The sequence below is a fragment of the Strix uralensis genome, chromosome 1 (assembly GCF_047716275.1).
Source record: "Strix uralensis isolate ZFMK-TIS-50842 chromosome 1, bStrUra1, whole genome shotgun sequence".
NCBI lineage: Eukaryota > Metazoa > Chordata > Aves > Strigiformes > Strigidae > Strix > Strix uralensis.
This window is the reverse complement of record NC_133972.1, coordinates 10,866,299-10,886,502: the sequence shown is the minus strand read 5'-3', so window position 1 is coordinate 10,886,502 and position 20,204 is coordinate 10,866,299. Positions and strand designations below refer to the sequence as shown.

At 39.1% G+C, this 20,204-nt stretch overlaps 1 protein-coding gene across 2 annotated transcripts in view; it reads left to right on the top strand.

The window, feature by feature from the left end:
• ITGA9 (integrin subunit alpha 9) overlaps nucleotides 1-9,351 on the top strand; it is a 228,945-nt gene extending 219,594 nt beyond the window's left edge. For both annotated transcript variants that reach the window (XM_074881876.1, XM_074881788.1), the window contains one exon: nucleotides 4,491-9,351. In XM_074881876.1, the coding sequence (XP_074737977.1) occupies nucleotides 4,491-4,589 (99 nt within the window). In that variant the 3' untranslated portion in view covers nucleotides 4,590-9,351. The remainder of the gene's footprint in view (nucleotides 1-4,490) is intronic.
• Nucleotides 9,352-20,204: the final 10,853 nt, after the last annotated feature.

Below are 20,204 nucleotides of genomic sequence, written 5' to 3'. Positions count from 1 at the left end.
TTATTGTTTGTCACTTCTGGTAAAGACCAGGCCAGCTTTTTCTTTCCATTTTGTTTGGTTCTGCCTGAATTTGTTTGGATTTGTTTAAAAGCAAGCAGACATCAGTTTATCATGGCAGATGTGAAACATGACAGTTTGTGGAATCACAGACAATTCAGACGCTCTCTTCTTTCTGTGGTGTGGGGCATGAATCCATTGTGACGGACACTGATAGCCCCAGGATTTTGGGACTCTCCCTGTATTCCTGAAGTCTTCAGTGGCCCTCTTTCTCCTCCATGTTTGCACACAGAAGCAGCAAGGTAGGACATGGTGCCCTTGGCGTAGCAGTTCGTCTCTGGTGATGTCTGACAGGGTTAAGAGTAAAGCATCCTGAGACCTTTCTTTCAGCCACACAGACCCAAAAGGCCCGTAACTCAAGAGGGGCTCTTCAGCCTTCCTAAATAATTTTCACCCAACTCTGAAATGCTGACTGTAGTTTGCTTTTCTCATTTCCTGCATTGTCTTTGGTGGCTGATGCCTCTTTTTCCATTATAACCCTTCAGCTTCCCATGGTACTTTCTCCTTGTCTCCTGTAAATATGTTCTGATGTTGCTCTTCCTGTCATGAGTGACTTCCCTAGGCAGAGGTTTACTGATCAAAATACTGTCATCACTCCTTTCCTTGGATGTGGTGGTGGGAACTCACAGGTTGCATGATGGGGTCACAGCTCTGGACTTGGATATTCCTTTCCCATATACATACATCTGTATGTGTACACACACACACATATATGTCTGTATATATGGAAAGCAAAGTTTGGGAGAATTCAGCAGTGTCAGAGACTCATTGCCCATGAAACATGGGTTGGACACCATTGACCCGCTGTAAACACCTATTCCACAAATGAGAATGCAGCAATATTCCTATTAAAGCTGAGGATCCATTCCTTCTCTCCCTGCTTGAAATCCAGGACCAGTTTTCTGAGTTCCCTTAAGGACTTTGCAATAGCCACAGAAAAGAGATCTTCTGGTGTCACCCTGGTGACAAGACAGCCAGTATGTGCTCAGCCCCATGTTGCATCAATTCTCCTGCTTTGGTCCAAGTGTCCTTCTCCTTATTAGCCCTGCATCTCCTCATTGTATGTTAAATTCACTTGTTCTCTCCAGCTTGCCACAGGCACTTATCAGCCCTCACCATATGGGTTAGTATTGCTGTCATTTTCAATGAAATCAGTTTATTGTAAGGAAATGGATATGTGGGTTGTATGGTCTCTTGTGAGACAACTACTATGTTGTGATTTCTTCATGGACATTACCAAAAAAAATCCCTTTCTGGTGATGATAGGGACTCTATGACGTTAAGTGGAAATATGTGGTGTTAACACTACGGAACAGTACTCTAAAGTACATCCTTGCCTTTCAAGGATGGGAAATACATCTAATTCCTGACCACTATTTTAAAAAATGTAAAAAGAAAAAAAGCCTTAAGGTCCAGTTTCTCTCTTTGCTTGCACTTAAATTAAGTCCTCTATGTAATTTTAGATTATCCACATCATTTACAGCAAGTAAACGTATATAGCTTTGTAGTGGAATCACCTCTAGATGTAGGATTTCATGCTTCATTAATATTTATTACAGTCTTCAGCTCACTTTTTGCTGTACCGGAAAGTTACACAAAAACATTCTCTATCCAGTAACAAAATAGTAAAATACCAGAACTATCATAACCAACTTTTTAAGATAATTCTTGAAGCAGATGTTCACAAAGAGACAATTTTTATTAAAATAACAGTGGGAAGGAGTTTGCTTTTGTTTGTTTGGCCCTCGAGGAAATAAAAAGCCTTTCTATAATTTTGATTATAACTTCAAGAGAGGATTTTATTGTACCAAGGATGTGGTTGCATGAAAGATGGAAACCTTAAGGGTTTAAAACCTGTTTTTAAAAGCTACAAATTGAATTTCTCTTGTTAATCTTAGGAAACAAAGTCCTGTGGCTATTTTCTTTACTAATGTGCAGAATATGTAGGTCTGTTATAAAAATTGATAATACAAAAATGGCACCCACTTCTTCAACACATCTGCTCTCTGGCCATATATAAGGAGTATCTGCAGATTCCTGTGACTACAAGTACCTGTGATTAATCCCACTGGGGCAGAACAACGGAAGAGTAGTAGGTCCTTACACTTTTTTTTTTTTTTTCATTATCAATAAAATAATTCACCTCTATTTTAGACCATGAAAGTCTAGGGAAACTTTTGCTATTGGCTTCAAGTCTTCATTGAGCTGAAGTATGTCGACATCAATGGTGAAATTTCACTGGGATTTTATGGTGGTGCTATCTTGAGGATGTCTTCTCAAAATGCATCCTTTGCACTGGTATAGCTCATAGGTACAAGTATGAAAATTACTAGTAATGATATTCTTCTAAAGAAAAAACTTGTTCTGACTACTAGAGCAAGTTTGAAGAATAGTGAACTAGAGAAACTCTTCTTAGATTCTCTTTTTCTGAATCCTTGCGTACACAATTCTGAAAGATGGCAGGAGGTGAGAGAGACATGGCCCTCCAAGATTCAACAGTGTCCCTTTTGCGAGGTGTTTTTTCAGAACAGAACCACTGTTCTGCGTTTGCATGTATTGAGCAGCAGATAAAGCTTTACTTATTTTAGATGGGAAAAAGACTATGTCCATGGTCTGTGCACAAGACTATGAACAAATGACATTTAAGGTCTAATGCCAGTTATTCATGGGGACGTCCAGAAGGTCATGGGACCTCTGCAAAATAGAGATCATGGGCATTTTTGTGTATGCCTACCTATTATGTATTTATAAAGGGGTTGCAGGTGTGTATGTAATGTATATCTATGCACTCAGCAGGGGACACCTATCTCTAGATAAATAGCACGCCCTGGCGCTGTGGTCCACAGTTAGGCAAAAGAGAGACGGACCACGCTGCAGCTTCTGTGTTCTTTGCACAAAATCCAAGTGGCGCGGGGAAGAGGTGGTTGAGAGGACGGTGTGTGTCTGGTCTAATGTTGCTGTGAATTCAGGATGTTGGTGGGGGCACTGGCGAGGACCTGGGCTTTAGGAAGCTCTGCTGGAGAAGCACTGTTGGCAGTTTGAACAAGCTGCCTTTCAGACCCCCGCGAGTTAAAATATACTTGAAGAAAATTAAAGTTGCTAAAGAACTGAAACTAAAAAGCCCGATTTAACAGAAACTTAGCAGTGACAAAACAGCACAAAATATTCCTATGTATAGCCAATTTGGGAATAAAGGATGGCAATAACTGGTTGATAAAGGAAGACTAAAGCATCATGTTTTACCCAGCAGGAGTAAGAAAACAGGTTTAGAGTGGTAGGAGTTACATAAATGTTTAATTATGATGAACAAAATATTGATTCAATGGTCTCAATAGTGCCCTACTAAGTTTGAGGAGTTATTCTTGAATGCTTACCAAAGTCTGTTATTAAAATCATTTTTGTTTATTTGAAAGACTTAAAAAAACAGAGATATGAGAGGTTTTTATCTAAACTGAAATGAAACCCACTTGCATTTCTTTAACTAAGTACAAGGGTTTAGGAAACAAGAAAATATGCAAAAGTGATTATCAACCCTGCAGCATCTTGAAAGCTTGTGGAGAAGTTATTGTTGATGCTCTGTGTTTTGTAGGATTAGGCTTGTATTTTGCCTTCCTGGGCTGCAGATTACACAACTGATAGCAATGGGACAAGGGAAGTCATTTAGCAAAAAGAAGAGTCTGTAGGTATTGGTTTCCTCCAAAGCATCTTAACGTAAACGATCTGTAAATAGAAAATTTGAGACCTGAACTTAGAGTGATTAGTGGCAGAAGAGGAGTACCTGTGGCTGCGCAGCAGTGGGCTGATAGTTCTTGGAGACAGCTACGCCAAAATGGCAGCAGAGCTCTTCAGAACGGTGATGGAACACCTGTGATAGACCATAGGGCGTGCTGGCTTTTCTGGAAGAGGGTTTCTTACAGAAAAGGCTGATAGTTGGAATTGGAATGCTGGGAGGTGGGTGTACTTTATTCCTCTGATCTCTGTTGCTTTGTGCAGTTGTGGACACTGAGAGCATAGTTCATAAAACTGGCAGCATCTACTCAGGACCCAATTGTTAGCCTGGCTTTAGGGACAGATCCAAATTTTGCATTAGTCTTTATTTGAAACCAATAAACCTGTATCTGCCTCTTCTGGTCTGTGTCTATTAGAAATACTTTATGTGCATTTTTTTTTTTTTAAATCATGTTTTGTATAAGAAGACTCTTCCCTCAGAGTAGTTCATCAGTAAGGAGCAGAGCACTTGTGAAGATTTGGGACCTGGTTTGATCTCATTTATATTGATGTAAACAGGGAGCTATGATTCCAGATTGGCACTAGGAGAAATTAGATATTAACACCTGTGCTATTTTTTTTTTTCTGCACACCGTTTTCTGACAAAGTAAGTTTCAATTTAATGACACTGTTACTCACCACTGTCATCTCTTCTTGATTTGCAGATGGGCTTCTTCCGCCGGAGGTACAAAGAAATTATTGAGGCCGAAAAGAGCAGAAAGGAGAATGAAGATAGTTGGGACTGGGTCCAGAAAAATCAGTGAACTGCCTGTGAAAACTAAAGCCCAGTCATGTGACACGCGCTTGCTAGCCTATAGGTCCTGCTCTCGTATCTTCCATATGTGGAAGAAGGAATCTTCTCCAGATTTTTCGGAGACCCCATTGATGCTGTGTCTTTATCACTCCAACAAGCTAGGGAACATATCCTGAGGCAACCACTGCAGCCATGTCAGGTGACTGGAGCAATTTCCACTTCATTTAAGAGCTGAACTTTGAACTTTGGTAACCAAGCTGCAGTGCAGAGCAATATTTATGAATCCAACTATGTGGTATACCCTCAGGGGAAGACTGTTACCTAAAAATATTTTTTATAAATATAAGCTTTTTATATTGATTATGTCTTTATATTTGTATCAATGTTTTATAGTTTCTATTGAATAGCTATATAGTTCACTCAAGCACTGATATCTGGCTAAATCCTTGGAAATACATATATGTATATATAAATCCTATTGTACTTTTAAACTTCAATGCAAGAGAGAAAAAGAGAGATTTGCAGATAAAAGTAGCTGAAATCCTCATATGCTTAATTCACAAGGCTTGGTAATGTTGTATATAGAGCATTTAATGGCAATAAGCCAAAGTCTTTTCACTCTCTCTTTTTCTGAGTTGAATCTGGTGTTTGATTTATAAACTAAAGAACCTAAAGTATTACACAGATGTGATGTTCTGTATCTGGGTCTATCCTCTACTGGCCTGAATGGGAAAGGATGAAAATGCTTCCTCGGTAATGTGTAGCAAGACTTGTAGCTTGCTTTGGCTCACTGAAGAAAGCATCACAGAGTGTTTTCCTTTGCAGTCTCTAGTACTTTGGTAATGGTCTAGGACTGTACAACTGAGATACCAGAAGGATATAATTAGGCCAACCACTATGGCACTGACAAATTCCTTGGAGTTAAAATAAATAGATCCATATTAATGATTATGTTAAGAAGGATGGGTTTTAAGCTACTGTTAATGATGGTGATCTGTTGCTATCAGAGCAAGTGGAAAATTGCTACAAGGTATGAGCATTATGCCTGCCTTGTGAGTTTTATACATGAGTTTGTTTATATGATAATTTTAAGAGAGATTAGTAGATGCAACGGTTAAAATGTTTGGATCTTTGGATCTTGAGACTCCCTATGTGGGTGTTCCAAGTACTGAATGTCATCCTTCCTCAAGCATTAAGAAGGAAGTTTAGTCAAGGTGCAAATGTTACTGGATCTCAGATTGCCACTTTGTTCGCTGGTATCATTTGTTGGGTTAGAAGAAACTTAGTTGTAATTAATTCAACCATGTTTCTTTGAAAAGCTCTTGGATTTCTGGATTGATATAGTGGAACTCTGTAAGACTTGGGTTTAGAATCTACTTGTACTTTGCACCTTGTGTAAATAAGAAGTAAATGTCATGTTGGTATAAAATCCAGGTAAGGGAAAGATGGGTTGAGCTCTGTGGTAGAAGGTGAAGGAGAAACAGGAATGAATGGTTGCAGGGTGTCTCCTTCCATAAGGGTAAGGTAAAAGAACTGCTGGAAGTTTGGAAACTTGAATGCAGAGAACACGCAAGAAATCTGCTTGAGAACAGGTCTTATTCTTGCTCTTCCTTGCCAAATTCATTATAGCTTCCAATTTTTAAAAATTAACCACGTCCATGTTGCTGTTTGCTTTTTCCCCCCACTGGCATTAAGTGCCTGCTATTACTGCAGTAGGGATCAATATTTATTAACTTAACTATCTGCACCCATTAGGCAGAAGATGGTTTTTAAGTGAATGAAGAGTATTGATTCAACGTTTGACAAGAAAAACTATTAGTCTATTAAGTTATCTTTCTTAAAACAATCATTGGTGATTTGGCAGATTTCGTATAACAAATGATCATTTAAGCCAGTATCTGACAAAAACTGCTGAGGCAAAAATCCTGTTATAACCATATGTAGTGGACTGCAGAATTTTCATCAGAGTGTAATAACAAAGGCTCGTGGCCTTTGACTGCACTGTTGTGTGGAGGCTGTTGAATTCCTCACACTATATTTCTGACGTCAGTTAGTTCTGCTAGTATTTAAACCTGATATATCTATTTTTACTGTTGTTGAAAAATACCTAAGACTGACAGAAGTTGGACATGAGGTTGATTCACGACTATGAATTGAATAAGAAATTGCTTAAAATTCTTGCTGAAAAAAAAAATCCATCTATTTAGCTGGAAGAATTTTCAGTATCTCCCCTCTCTAAAACTGAGCCTTCAAAAAGTTATTAAAAAGTAAATTTGCTGAAAAAGTATTTCAGCGGAGAAGTGAAACTATTTGTGAATTTAACTGAATTTGAAAGTTTCCATCCAAAAAAAAGGAGGAAATTCCCTTTGAAAAGTAGAAATGCCTCATTTCCACTTTTTAAAGAAAAATTTACTTTCAGATCTGCCAAAAATGCTTCTTTACAGAATTTTTAAATCAAGATTAGTTATTCCTTTGAAATATCTTTTTAAAGTATATGAAAAAAAGAGTTAAGGTAAAATACCCATTTAGCATTTCAGATTGTGTTGGACAATTATTTATTTTTTCTTTGCTCAAGGAAAAAATGTTTTTCTTATTTGATTAAAGTGAAAAAACAATTAAAAGTAAATCCCATTTAATTGAGCCCACACTGGACTTTTTTGATCTCTGACTTGAATTTTCTACTGTTGATCCAGCACAAGTCGTCACTCAGTGAAAATCTAGTTGTTGGCCAGATTAGTGACATATTCTTGAAATAATCTATAAATTCTTAGTATCATCACTGTTAGGTACTCAGTAGTTCTGTTGTCACAGATTATTTGTTTTTATATGTATTCTCTTCATAATTTTTTTTTGTCAAATTCCATTGTGGCTTCTTGCTTGGTTCCAGTTAAAATAGTCATATTTGACAATGAAACATACCAGTACTTAGTATTAAAATCCTGGAGATGCACCTTTCCACTCCTTAAAAAACAACCAAACAAGCCAAACAAAAAAAAAACCCCACTAATATCAGTTGGCTGCAATCAGTTTCTAACCCAAAAATCTTGTGAAAACTTAGTATACTTCAAGAATGTGTAGAAAATAGCTGTGCTATAGATCTGCTGTTTGGTTTTGTTGGGTGCTTTTTTTAAAAAAAAAAAAAAGAAATCCTAATAAATGTAATTCTATCAAAATCTAGAGACATGGTTACTTTGGAAATTGCTTCTAGGGCTGTGGAAGTTCCCATCTGTCTTCTGCTTCTTAGTTCCATTGTGTTGTACCACTTGTGCAGCAGAGCTGGGGGAAGTCATTGTACTAGTTCTCTCCGGTTAATGCATTTCAGGACAAAGTCATCAGTTATCTTGGACAACTTCATGACAACTTCATTGAAGGGTTTGCTGCATTGGCATTACATTTTTTTTGCAGCGGGCTCATTTTGCACTGGCTCTGAGGTGTGCAGGTGAAGGCTTAGAAGTGGGGCAGTAACATTTTCAAATGCATCATCTGGTGCCTGAGAGATCTTTTGTTCAAGCCCTGAGGCTTGTGCTGTGCAGGGTGTCTTCTTACAGATAGTACCCTTGAAGTTGCTTCTAGGGTAGGAAGAAAGCAATCTCAGAAAAATACAATCAGGAAGAAAGGGGAAGAAAAATTAGAGAAAGGTCACTTAATGCAGAGCCCATGCCATTGAAATCCCATTTAATTTCCATCTTGACATCAAGAGCATCACAGTCATTTCAGAGTTTTGGTGGCCCACAGCACAGGGATGAGTTTCACCTCCTAAGAGCTGAAAGCATTTGCCATCTTTCACAGCATGTTTTATGACCATAAGAAGCATGTTTTGCTTTTGGAGGTGAATTTCCATCAGTTCACCCCAAGCAACAGCAGGGCTAGTGTACTCTGAGGCTGTCACTGGTATGCTCTGCTACTTGGCCATTGTAGCTAACAAAAATTCTAGCTATGTTTTTCTAAATAAAGCTAGTTTTTAATTTGCTCAGTTACAATGAGGAAGTCAACAAACTAGAAAATACTGGAGCAGCCTCTGAATTGAAGTCACCTCACAAATCACTTGGAATATCTGAGAGAGAAATTGTGCTTGATGTGAACCCCAAGCCTGCGAACCACTTAAGCAATCCTTTCATCTCCAAGTGGCACAGGCTTTTGCAGTGTCGAGCCAGTGAGGACAAACCCCTCTGCCTTGATGCGCAGATGGGAAGGACCCTACATACAAGTCAGTGATGTGCAGGTAACTCGGCTTGCTGAGAGCAACAGTTGCACCAAGATTGTGTTTGGCAATATTTAGTGTTAACTTTCTTGAACGTCTTCTGTTTATGGGCACATTTGGAGTTTCAAGCACAGTATCCATGTGGCGTGGGAATGTATAATATTGCTTTCACTGAAGGATTAAGGGAGTCATGCAACTAATTTCTACCTTTGTGCAAGTTCATCCACTTGCTAGGGTTTCTTGGATATAAATGAAAGTAGGATTTGGTTCATTCAGTGTATGTTGATTAAACTGGCATGAAGACTATAATTGCTTTTGAAGCGTGGTTTGCATATGCAGTAGGGTACTCGCACCATTGTCACTCCTTTTTCTTAGAATGTCACTCCTTATGTATTGTAAAATTGTATGTTTCTTTTTGTGAACTTGTGGTTGGAAGAATGTGTTCACACTTATGATGTCACCTGTATTTAGAAGCTCGTGTTCACCTGTATTCTAATTCACTTGCACTGTTTTGGAAATGTCAGGTTTACAAAAATACAACTTTTTGGAATAAAAAGTGGCTGCAAAATTATCCTAATACTATCCTTTTGTCACTTATTGCCCTTGTCCAGCTGGAGTATTTTTCCATTTATTGGGTGAGACATTTTCTCATGTATGTTTGAATTAAATGGTATGTGCATGTATTTATCAGCATGTGGATAATGGACATATTTTATTGTAGTTTCGTGACTTCTATAAAATCAAGATTTGAAGACTAAGAGTATAACTAATTTGACTACAATATTGTAAAACCATGGAAATAAAATAATAGCAGTGGGAATTATTTATATTTCAACAGTATTGCTCTATCAACATCCAATAAACCCCCGCGTAGTGGTGATACTGCTCTGTGATGAGTGTAAACCCCTATAACTTAAGTTCTGTTTCAGACTGTATGAATTTGGATGAAAGTCAAATTATTCAGCTTCGTGTATTTTTTCTGCAAGGATTTATATTCCATGAGTAGCTAACTATTACATTTGAAAGATTTTCTTTGACTCCATACTACCCTATGCTTACTTTGTCAAAGGGAGTAGAAGCTGGATAGAAGCAGTAAAAAAAGCTGATTGATTTCTATGGCTATGGTGTACCTCTTTACTTCTAATACCCGTTAGAGCTCCCATTGAAGCTTTCTCATCATTTTGAGGATGGGTGAAACCTCTGTGGTAAAGTATGAACTGACCCGAACCTTCATTCTGAAAGAGAAAACTGAACCTGAAATTTCAGGCTCTCCTTTTCCTCATCTTTGGCTCCATTCTCTGGTTTTTGTGGAGACCTCTGTGTAAGTGTTTAAATATTCTCCAGCCATACAGAAACAGCCTGTTTCCTCAGCGTTAGGCTGTCGGCTAAATATCTAAGAACAGGCTGGGCAGAGTTAGGACCTAACCTGTGACTCAGAGCACGTGTGTACTGGTGGAAGACCACAGCTTTATGTACCACAAAGCCAAAGGCATTAGGAGACCTCCAAGTAGACGTGAGTCCTGGCATGCAGGTAGCACCCTTCAAAGTAAAAACAAATGTTCTCAGTCTGGAAAGCTTTCTTCAGGGGAAAGAAAACATCGTTGGGCAAAAGTGGTAGGAGGAGGATGCTGCTGAGAGGAATGCGGTGAGCAGTTTGCTTTTGGAGATTAGTGGAAGCATTAGTGCAGCAGCAGCTAAAATAATTACCAGAAACTTTTAGATGTCCTAATGCCTTTTTGTCATCGTGCGAGCGTGTGTGTGTGGCAGGAAGCGATGGTTGTCCCCTCCTGGGGACGCAGGATGGATGAGCTCACACTGCCCTCTGTGGGGCTTGCTCCTTTTTTTCTTTTTACTAAGCAGAGAACAGCAGTCTCTACATTGCAGGATTTTGTGTGTTGCTTTCTCCCTAAGTGGCTTTTTAAGAACATCTTAGGACTTCTATGACAAAGTGGCTTTGTTTTAGAAAATAAACCCAAAACCTTTTGCAGATTTGTTTCTTCCAGTTTCACCAAGAAGGGAAGAACTAGATCAAAACTAGATCAAAATTCAAGAAAAGGAGGATGTTCTTTGACCACAGAAAAAGCAGCTCATCTGTTAGCATGCTGCTCAGCCTGACTCGTGTAGAACTGGAGTTCGTCTGACATTTTGACTTCCTATGCTGGCCATTGGCCTGCTCTTAGGATGGAATGTAATGGGAGCACCTCTGCTAGATCTTTTCCATTTAGTAGCAAAAGATCCCACAGTAAAGAGATACGTGACTTTTCACTTCAGCTCTTGTGTCTAGTGGGGTGGATACTGACCTGAGTAGTCTTGGGTAAGATATTTTGATTTGATTGAAATGTTCAGTGCCTGTCACACACTAGATAATGGAGTCCCAGAATGACTAAGGAGAGCGTTGTGGGAGTCATTAAAGCTGCAAAGTAGATCTTATGGTCCTCTGGCCCCAGTTGGCTTGCTACCAGAATGAAGATACAACAAAACTGCTGTTTTGTGAAGATTCAAATGTACAAATGGATTTAAAGTCATATGACTGCTCAATCCTGCACATCCGAAGTTTCAACATTTTAAATGCCTGCAAATAGAAATTTTATTTGCAAGTGGCTTTGACAGAAGTAAAGCATGATAGTAGAGAAATGAATCATCTTAACAAAAGAGCAATGGAAATTATTTTTTCATGTCCTAGCCATGCTATAATTTCCTGTGACTGTCGGAAAGGATTAATTCATGGATTTCCAGTTCATTTCTCCTTTGCTTTTGATGTAGTTAGTGTCGTTTTAATGCCTGAACTTCTAGATGTGCAATGTTTTGGTAAGTTAACCAGCAGTTCAACAGCTGTAAAGAATCAGAAATTAATGAAGTAGTAACCCTGAGCAGAGATTTCCCTGCTGCAGACATGTATTCAGATATGATGTATTGACTTTCATGAAATTATTCTAGATTTATACTAACACAAGTGAGAAGGGACTCAAACAGGCTCCCTTGAAGCTGAAGGACACACACCATGAGACAAGCTTTGCACTAATCTGCATAAGTGGTAATGTACAGTAATTTCTGTCATTTAAACAGTATTCCTCTGGGTTTGCTATCTGAGAGCTGTGTAATTCAGTCCTAATGATGCTGTTCCATGCTATATTCAGAAAGAGAAAAGGAACAGTAAAAAAGCGATCACTTTATCTAGCAAAGAGACCACTTCATAGCGAGGATATAATCTGTCCTACATCAGTCTCTCAACGGAGATGGGGCACTTGAGAACTGGACATGATCTGTCCACTTACCTTTATCTAACTTGAATAATCAGGCTGATGGCTAAAATTCCTATTATGTATTTTGCTGTGTTGATTTTAGGAGAATGGCACAGAATAGGGAGCTGGCAATGAACTGATTACCTAGTAAGAGGTCAGAATAGCTGCTCGGTATTAAATTCATGAAGTCTATACATAGGGTTGGATAGAAGATGATAGAAATGGGGTAAAATACTTTTCTCCATTTTAATTCTCAGGGTGGGGGATGAGAGACTGCATCTAACAGTGTAAGAAAATAAAAGTTTTTTGTGCATTGCCAAATGCCAACATCAAGGTGGAGTGTTGCCCTGTTTCTTAGCTCAGCACTGTGTCCATGACATGGCTTCATCGAAGGAGACACCCATGCTTCGCCTTGACCAGGTGGCATGTGTCACCCTACAATAACCTTGTCTCCTACTCTACTGCCTGCTCAGCTGTGCTTGTCCCACTCTCACTCTTACCCTACAGACACAACTTTTTCACATGGCCTCTTCTTAAGTTTCTCCTCTGCTTCATTAAGTTACCCTTTTCTCTCAATTTGTCTGAATAAGAGGGCTAACTTAAAGTGATTTTTCCCAACTTGCACTTATTTTGAAATATGTTACACTTGTTTCAGACCCAAAGAAAGATTTGTCCTGAAAACTTGGCAGTTTTCCCAACTACATCAGTAGTTCTGAGGCCTGTGGGAAGTTGTGTCGGGCACTGTGGTCTTTTCCTCAGCTTCCTTTTTGTCTCACTTATTAGCCAGGTTGAAGTGTACCTTGTCAAAACACTAATGAATGTGAAATCTGAGGTAAGTAGGTAGGTAGATAGATAGACAGACAGACAGACAGACAGATGTGTATATGACTGAAACTTATTCTGGAAGTGGACAAATCATATATAAAGGCCAAGCCTGCCAAAGCCTCAGCCCTTCAGAATAATGTAAACATTTTGTTTGGAAATTCTGAAATGCAATTAGGAGCATGGGATTGGAAGGTACTCAACTCCAGTCTCCTATTTTCATTGGCAACTACTCCATATATTTCCTTTCATGAACTAACTGAACAAAGGCCGGTAGAACCAGTTAAATTTATTTTTCTTATTATTCTTTCTAAAAGAGTATTCCAGCACCTCATTTTGATGGTGTTGTCAATGGTCATTTTCATCTCAATTTGTTCTCTTGCTAACAAGTTCTTTAAGTAAGTCCCTTCCTTCCTTCCTGTTCTGAGTTGATCATTCTTGAATATGGGTGACCAGAAGAAGACACTATTTTCTGGATGAGTTACCAAATTCCTTGTTCAATGCCTTGTACATCACCTGTACATAGGACTAGCTCTCCTGGCTCCATGAAGGTTACCAGCTCTCTGTGAGATGTCTTGAACAACGAGGGACACTGAAAGCTCTAGCACAACTGACCTTTCTCAAGAGATTTTCATCTACCATTTTGTGGAGTCTGGAACCCAAATATTGCCGTTGCCCCATGGAGAAGGTTGTTATGAGATGAAGGGAACCACCCCATGGCTGTGCCTTGAGCTGTAGATCTTTGGAGTATGATGCCTTCCTGCTAGATGAGCTGGAAGGGAATCAGAGAGGTTCTCCATGGGAGGCTTTGGCTGTGTTTTGACAGAAATTAACTGAAACTAATATATAAATGCACAAAGTGGTTTGACTTCAGTGAGCATTTTCATCAGAAAATTCCCAACTAGTGCTGACCACATGCTAGGTGACCAAAACACCAATTGTTCTTATTTATGCTTGGAGTCTTTCCTAAGATATCATGCACTTAAAACACCATTAATTAATTATTGTCTAATTACTTTCAGCAATGAGGTATGGGCAGAAAAAAAGTACTCTGAGATAGTGAAGTTGTCAATTATAGCTGATAATTAAGGGGCCAGGTGCATGTTTTATTTAACAAGATAAATATCTCCCCAGATGTTGAGTATGTAAAAGTTCATAACCACACAGGTGTTTGATGCTTGATGTGCCAAAGTTACCTTCAGCAGGTACTCATTTAAGATGACCCTTTTTTTTGTATGTGCAGTAGAGTTTGGATTGGCATATGAGCCCATCGCTCATTGCACGATCTGCTCCTCTTTCTCTGAGTGCCAGGCTAATTTACCTTAGTATGCACTGGAAGCATTATTTTAATTTATTTATTTGTTTAATTTTCTGACTAGAATAGCTGTCATGTACTTCTGTGTGCAGAGTGCTGGCATACCCCACAGAGAACATAGTCTTACAACAGTGTGATAAAATCTTAGCAGCGTTTTTAAAAATAATTATTTATTTTGGCAATAGGTATACAAAAGCTGACATATACTATGAAAGGGGCACTGTTAGTTATCAAACATTTATGTTTGGAATAATGTTTACTTCAATAAAATGAAAAATAAAATGGTCAAAGTGTAAATGGGTCCTAAAGCCCACACATTTTCCAAGGAAAGTGGTGTAGGCTACGTGCCATGAAAGAATCTGGAGTTATTTCCTTCTGGTTTAATTTCTTTCAATAGTTAACTCTTGATGTTTTTATTGTTTTGGAAACTAGCATTGGGTTTAGGCTAAGGCTTTTGGAAATTTACTATTTACTAGAAATTTACTACTAGTACTATTTACTAACTCAGCTGGACTAGATGATCATTGTATGTTCCTTCCAACTGAACCTTTCTGTTCTGTTCTAGTTCAATGACTTTTCAATTAACTAAGACCTATGTGACTCTGATTCAAATGCAGCCTTGCATTTATATATTTACCATATTTATAGCTGTAAATTTTTTAGAGATATTTCCGTAATGCCTGGTGTGGAGAATTCTAGATGTATTAAACTGCTTTGATAATGGTACAGAATCCTACCATTCTCATGAAGGTGATGCATGCACCTTTATACTGACTGAAAAGGTCTGTCCTCAGTGCTTAGGGTGTGTATATGTAAACTGGGACAGTTCAGAGGTTCGGGAAACACACAGGAAAATACTCAGACTTTACCTCATTGATTTTGCTTTCAATGTGAAACCGACTGACACGTAAAAGAAAAATCCGCAAATGGTTATTAAAAGAAAATGGATTATGTCTGGCTTAGGAAATCCCAGTGATTTCTGCACTGGAGGCAGGATGAGTGTACTGGGGAAATGTCGCTCCCCACTTGACATGCTCTTTTTTCTGCACATCTGCCCCAGACAGTGTTGGAGATAGGATGCTGGGTGAGATGGTCTGGTGCAGAGCAGGCATTTGTACATCCTCATGGCTTTCAACTGGCCTCCAGCAGCAAGGGAAATTCTTCAGATGAGCTATGGCACCAGAGAATTCCTCTGGCTTCCTAAGGGAACTATTTTTGTTTTGTTTCAGTGGTTGCAATAATAATTTTTTTTAAAATCCCATTTCCATATAAGTAGAAAAAACCATCCCCATTTCCATGGAAGTCAGCTGCCATCTGTGTTAGAGAGAATAATAGAACATAATAACAGAATCAGGAAGGCTGAGGAGACCAGTTTGGGTTTTCTTTTTTAATCTTGACTTTTGTGTCTTTCCTTTTGCAGTTGGAAAGTGAATTATTTCAATAGCTCTTTTGCCTGCCCAAGAAACTACTTCTGAAGAAAATGAATATTTGAGATTAAATCTTTAAGGGGCTCCTGTATCAAATATCCCAGGTATCCAATAACAAGCACTCCAAACATCCAATTTCCCAGTATGATTTTGAATCATCTCAAACCTCACCAAAGTGATACCTAAATATTCTGTTTGTTTCCATCATTTAAAGTTTTCACTCCTTCTGGCATAGCTCTTTATAATTTGTTTTACTGTCTAGCATTCTCCCATCATATAGTCGTTAGCAAATACCTTCCCCCTGCCACCCTGAACATATGTTACTGCAGCAAAATATTTCAGGTTGTTCCCAGAGGAAAATTGTCCTTCAGGTGCCAATCAACAATATTAATAACAACAGTGAAACGAATTCTACTTTGCTTAGCTCATCCTAAAAGCTAAAGTGCTACTGAAGGCTAGTCAGGAACATGACTGAAAGAGAAAGGTGTCCACCTAAAGAACATCAAAAAACTGTAAATTGAGGTTGTCTGTTGAGTCTCTAAATAGCAGGTGATGGCTACTTCTTCCATGTCGTTGTGTTGCAGCAATTGTATAACATGAAATGCTAATAAATATTTATGCTTTGTTTCCCCACTCTTTTTTTTTTTTTTTTTCTTTTTTTCAGCAGAGATGTAGCTCTTGGAGAGGTAACAATGAAAGCTCTGAAGGACCAAGTCCTCTCCCTTGTGAGCACCCCCTCAAAACACCACCAGTGATGTACTGAGTGTTGCCATTACAAGCATTCCAATACTGAAATAACAAGAGATGTTGTGCGAATGTGAAGCTGGGTCCTAATTTTTATCTGTGAGAAAAATTTCAGTGGGAGTGTCAATGGTAATGTGGGCGTGTGTGTGCAGTTTACCAGAATCAGTCTTAGTCCTTGAGCCTGTCACAGCAGAGAAGTTATGGTTAAAGTTATAATCTGTTTAGTGCTGGCAATTTTTTATCAGGGACTGGGTAGGCATCAAAACCTCATTTCATGTAGACCACCACCATTTGTCACATTAAATTAACTGCTGGGTAGTTTCAAATATGCACTTTTAAAGCTAAATAACAGCAGACAGCTACCTGTCTCCTGAGCTGTTCTTTGTACATTGATGTTACATCAGTGCCCAGACGGTCCAAGCTCTAGACCCTGTTGTGTGAAATAAAAGAAATGCTCCAAAGCTTCTGTAGTATTAGAAGATCCTACGGGATTTTGATCTTTATTCTACTGATTGATCTCAACGATGTAAAAATCTGCCAGTCACTGAAAATTCCACAGTCAACACAAAGAGTATGAAAGAAAAATGAAAAACAAAATTTTGTTGTTCTAGTAAAATGTAGCATTCCTTTGCTGTTCACATCTGAACACACTTTGAATGACAGCTGCACTTTTAGAGTAGTATCAATTTTGATATGGCAAAGTTTTCACTGTAATTTATATTTACTAGTCTGACCTGAATTACTAAAAAATCAACCACCTAAGTTTGCCAAACAATGAGTCTATGCCCTACTCAAACAGCAGTATGCTATAATAGTCTTAAAACTGTAGGCCAGGTTAAGAAGATGTGGTTCGTATCGTCTAATGTGTGTACTCCTCTCATTTGTCCTGAATTTGGTTCACTAGTGTATTCAAAGCCACCTTGGATAATTAAGATAATCTCCTTAAATTGCTTGTGTCTCATAATGGCTACAGTAATACTACAACATCCTTTTGTGTCACTTACTGTAATGCCCTGTGTCTTACTGCTTTCCTGTATCCGTTCATTTTATTGACCTGGTGCCTGGGACTATAGAAACTGCAGAAGTGATGGAGCAGGGATCCTTTTTTCACTATTTGGCATGTCCTCAGTTCAGTCTGTGACTTCAAACACTATATTATGGATAAAACAAACCTCAGACGACTTAAAACCTGGATAGACCTTGAATCCTAGACAGAAAAAAAGTTAAAACATTCGGTTGTTAAAAAAACATCTTGTTTAGTTTAGGTGCTTTCATTTCTTTATGGCAAGTACTTCCAGCGCAGCCGCAGCGGAGGTAGCTGGAGCAGCTGAGTGAATGTAAATCTGAGGAGGATTAAGCTCACTGTCTATAAAAGCTCATGTAGCTCTCAAGCAATCCAGCAGTGATCAATTCATTATCATTACAAGTAGCCTGCCAGAGAAAACCTACAGACTATTGAAGGCAAGATGACTGTAAAATTAGAGATCAGACCAACTCTAATGTTCACTAATGGACATGAACATTAGCCTTGCAGCTTTAGCCAACCGCACTGAAAGAGACCCTGGTGACATTTTTGGATAAAGGACATTATGGATTGAAGATTTTCTTTTTTTAATATAGCATATTGATTTATTTTTTATTGGGAGTTAAAGTGGCTGAGGAAAGAAAGAAGTTGGAAAGAATACTGGAAGTGGAAAGGAATGAAGATTGCCCACTGGCTTGTCTTTAAGTATTCCTTTCCTAGGTTTTTGCAGTATTCAGCCATGGAATCTCTGAGTGAACATTTTCTCCCCACAAAACTTTATTTGTTTACTTTACAGTCCAGTGCTAGCGCTGTCAAGCACTACATGCCAAACGAAACATTGGAGGTAAAACTGACACCATATAAACTCCAAAAAAAGCCGGTTTTATATGTACAGAGAGCTACTTGCTGTTAGTGAGCAGATCTAGAAAAATAAGTAGAAAACCCAAATAATTTCAGCTGTCTTGACGACTTTATTGTTAAAAAGCTATGATAACCTCTTAAGAGGAATTATGATTTTTACAGTCTTTAGAAGGCAAGTATCCTCTGCACAACAGTTATAAGAACAAGTGACCTGAAAGACACCTTGATATGTAAGCAGCGGTCCAATTTCCCTATTAGATTTAATGTCACATCAAGAAACTTTCTCCTCTGCGATTAATTTTTTTGTTGCAGATACGACACTGAAACAAGAACTTGTTGCACTCCTTCCTTCAGCTATGCTGCATTCATTATTCTGACTAAACTCCTTTTATGCTGTTAGCTGCTACCCCCAGGATTAGTTCTGCCCTTTCTAGTTCTTTTACACGCCACTTTATCATGTTAACTTTTAACAGGCTCCATTATATAAAGTAGCATGGCCACAGCGCTGGAAGCTGCATGTAAAAGCCTGGGCAGGACTTCTGCACTGGCAGCCACTGCGATTTGGGGTTGGTCACACATTTAAGGCATTTACTGCCTTTGTGTGGACTTCAAAAAGTGCATTAAGAGAAATCCAGGGTTGTTGAAAAGCTGTCTTTTTACTGAATTTTCTGAAGCCTTTAAGCAGAATTTTCTGTTATTCGTGCCAGACGTCTGTGTGGTCACATACTACCACAGAATATTTTGCATCTTCCCGACAGCAGTTCTGCGCAAGTGCTCTAGGCAGCTAGGAGGGACCGACTGCTCCCTTGCCTGTCGCTTGCCCAGGGACACTGCCCAAGGAGACTCCCCGTGCTGGTAGCCCAGCGAGCACTGGCCACGCTGGTGTGCAAAGCCCAGGGTTACAGGGTGAAATCTGAACTGGCCTTACTGGCTTCGCAGTATGCTCTTCCCAAAGATGTGCCTGGAAAAGAAGCTGAAAGTTTTGGGACTATGGGGCTCAGGCAGGGGGACCCAGGAGATGCTGGTTCCTATGGAGTACCCAGCCTCAAGAGAGCTGCTTTAATTCGCTGGGGAGTTGAAGGCAATAGAGGTAGTTGAAGGAGGGCAGTGAGTGACAGCGGGGGGGTGGGGGGGAGAGAAAGAAGTCACAGGAAAGCTCAGCATTATTTCAGTCATTGGCTAAACTGACTCCAATGCAGTTTATTTTTAAAAGAAGTGCTGGGCATGAAAATTTTCTGTGATAGTTACACAGTCCACATCTTGGAGGGGATGCAACTGTGACATACTTCTTAATGCTAAATGAATACAGCCCTGGTGCTGACTGAAGCGGAAGATATCTGAGACACCCCCCAGCTGTATGTTGTGGTTTCACACTGAGAGGTTTCCCTCTCCTTCCCACACTCTTATTTTCTCCATATTTGTTGTTCTACTTCTCTTTTTCTCAATTATAATTGCTCTAACATCAAAATCCTGAATAAAATAACAGGAAACTGAGAAAAGGAGTGCTCATCCCTTTACTTATGAAATTTTCTAGAAGCCATATAAAGGATTCACATAACAGGGGTGAGACGGAGCCTTACCTGATCCCATGTCTATCATAAGCTTCTCAGCTTTACCTAGTTATCACTGAATTGATGGACATCCATTACTTCAGGGGAAGGAGGGTGGGAGAAGCAAATCTTATGTTTGTGTGGCAAAAAGCAGAAAAATCTTACGTTGAAAAGCAGTCAAAAGCTGTGAAGCAGCAGTGAAAGGGCAATGCAGTGTCCTTACATAGCTCTATGAATGAAAACTCACTACTGTGGTACCAGAGCTGCTTTCAGGACTCAAGCTTAAACAAGTCCCCTGTGCTCTCCCATTAGAGAGCTGCTCTTCTGCATGTTTTAGGGTGAAATCTTGTCCCTTTGAGATCACTGCCATTCTTTATTGTGGATGTTGGTGGGAGCAGGGACTTAACCTAAATATTTTATGGTACCATCACATAGCATA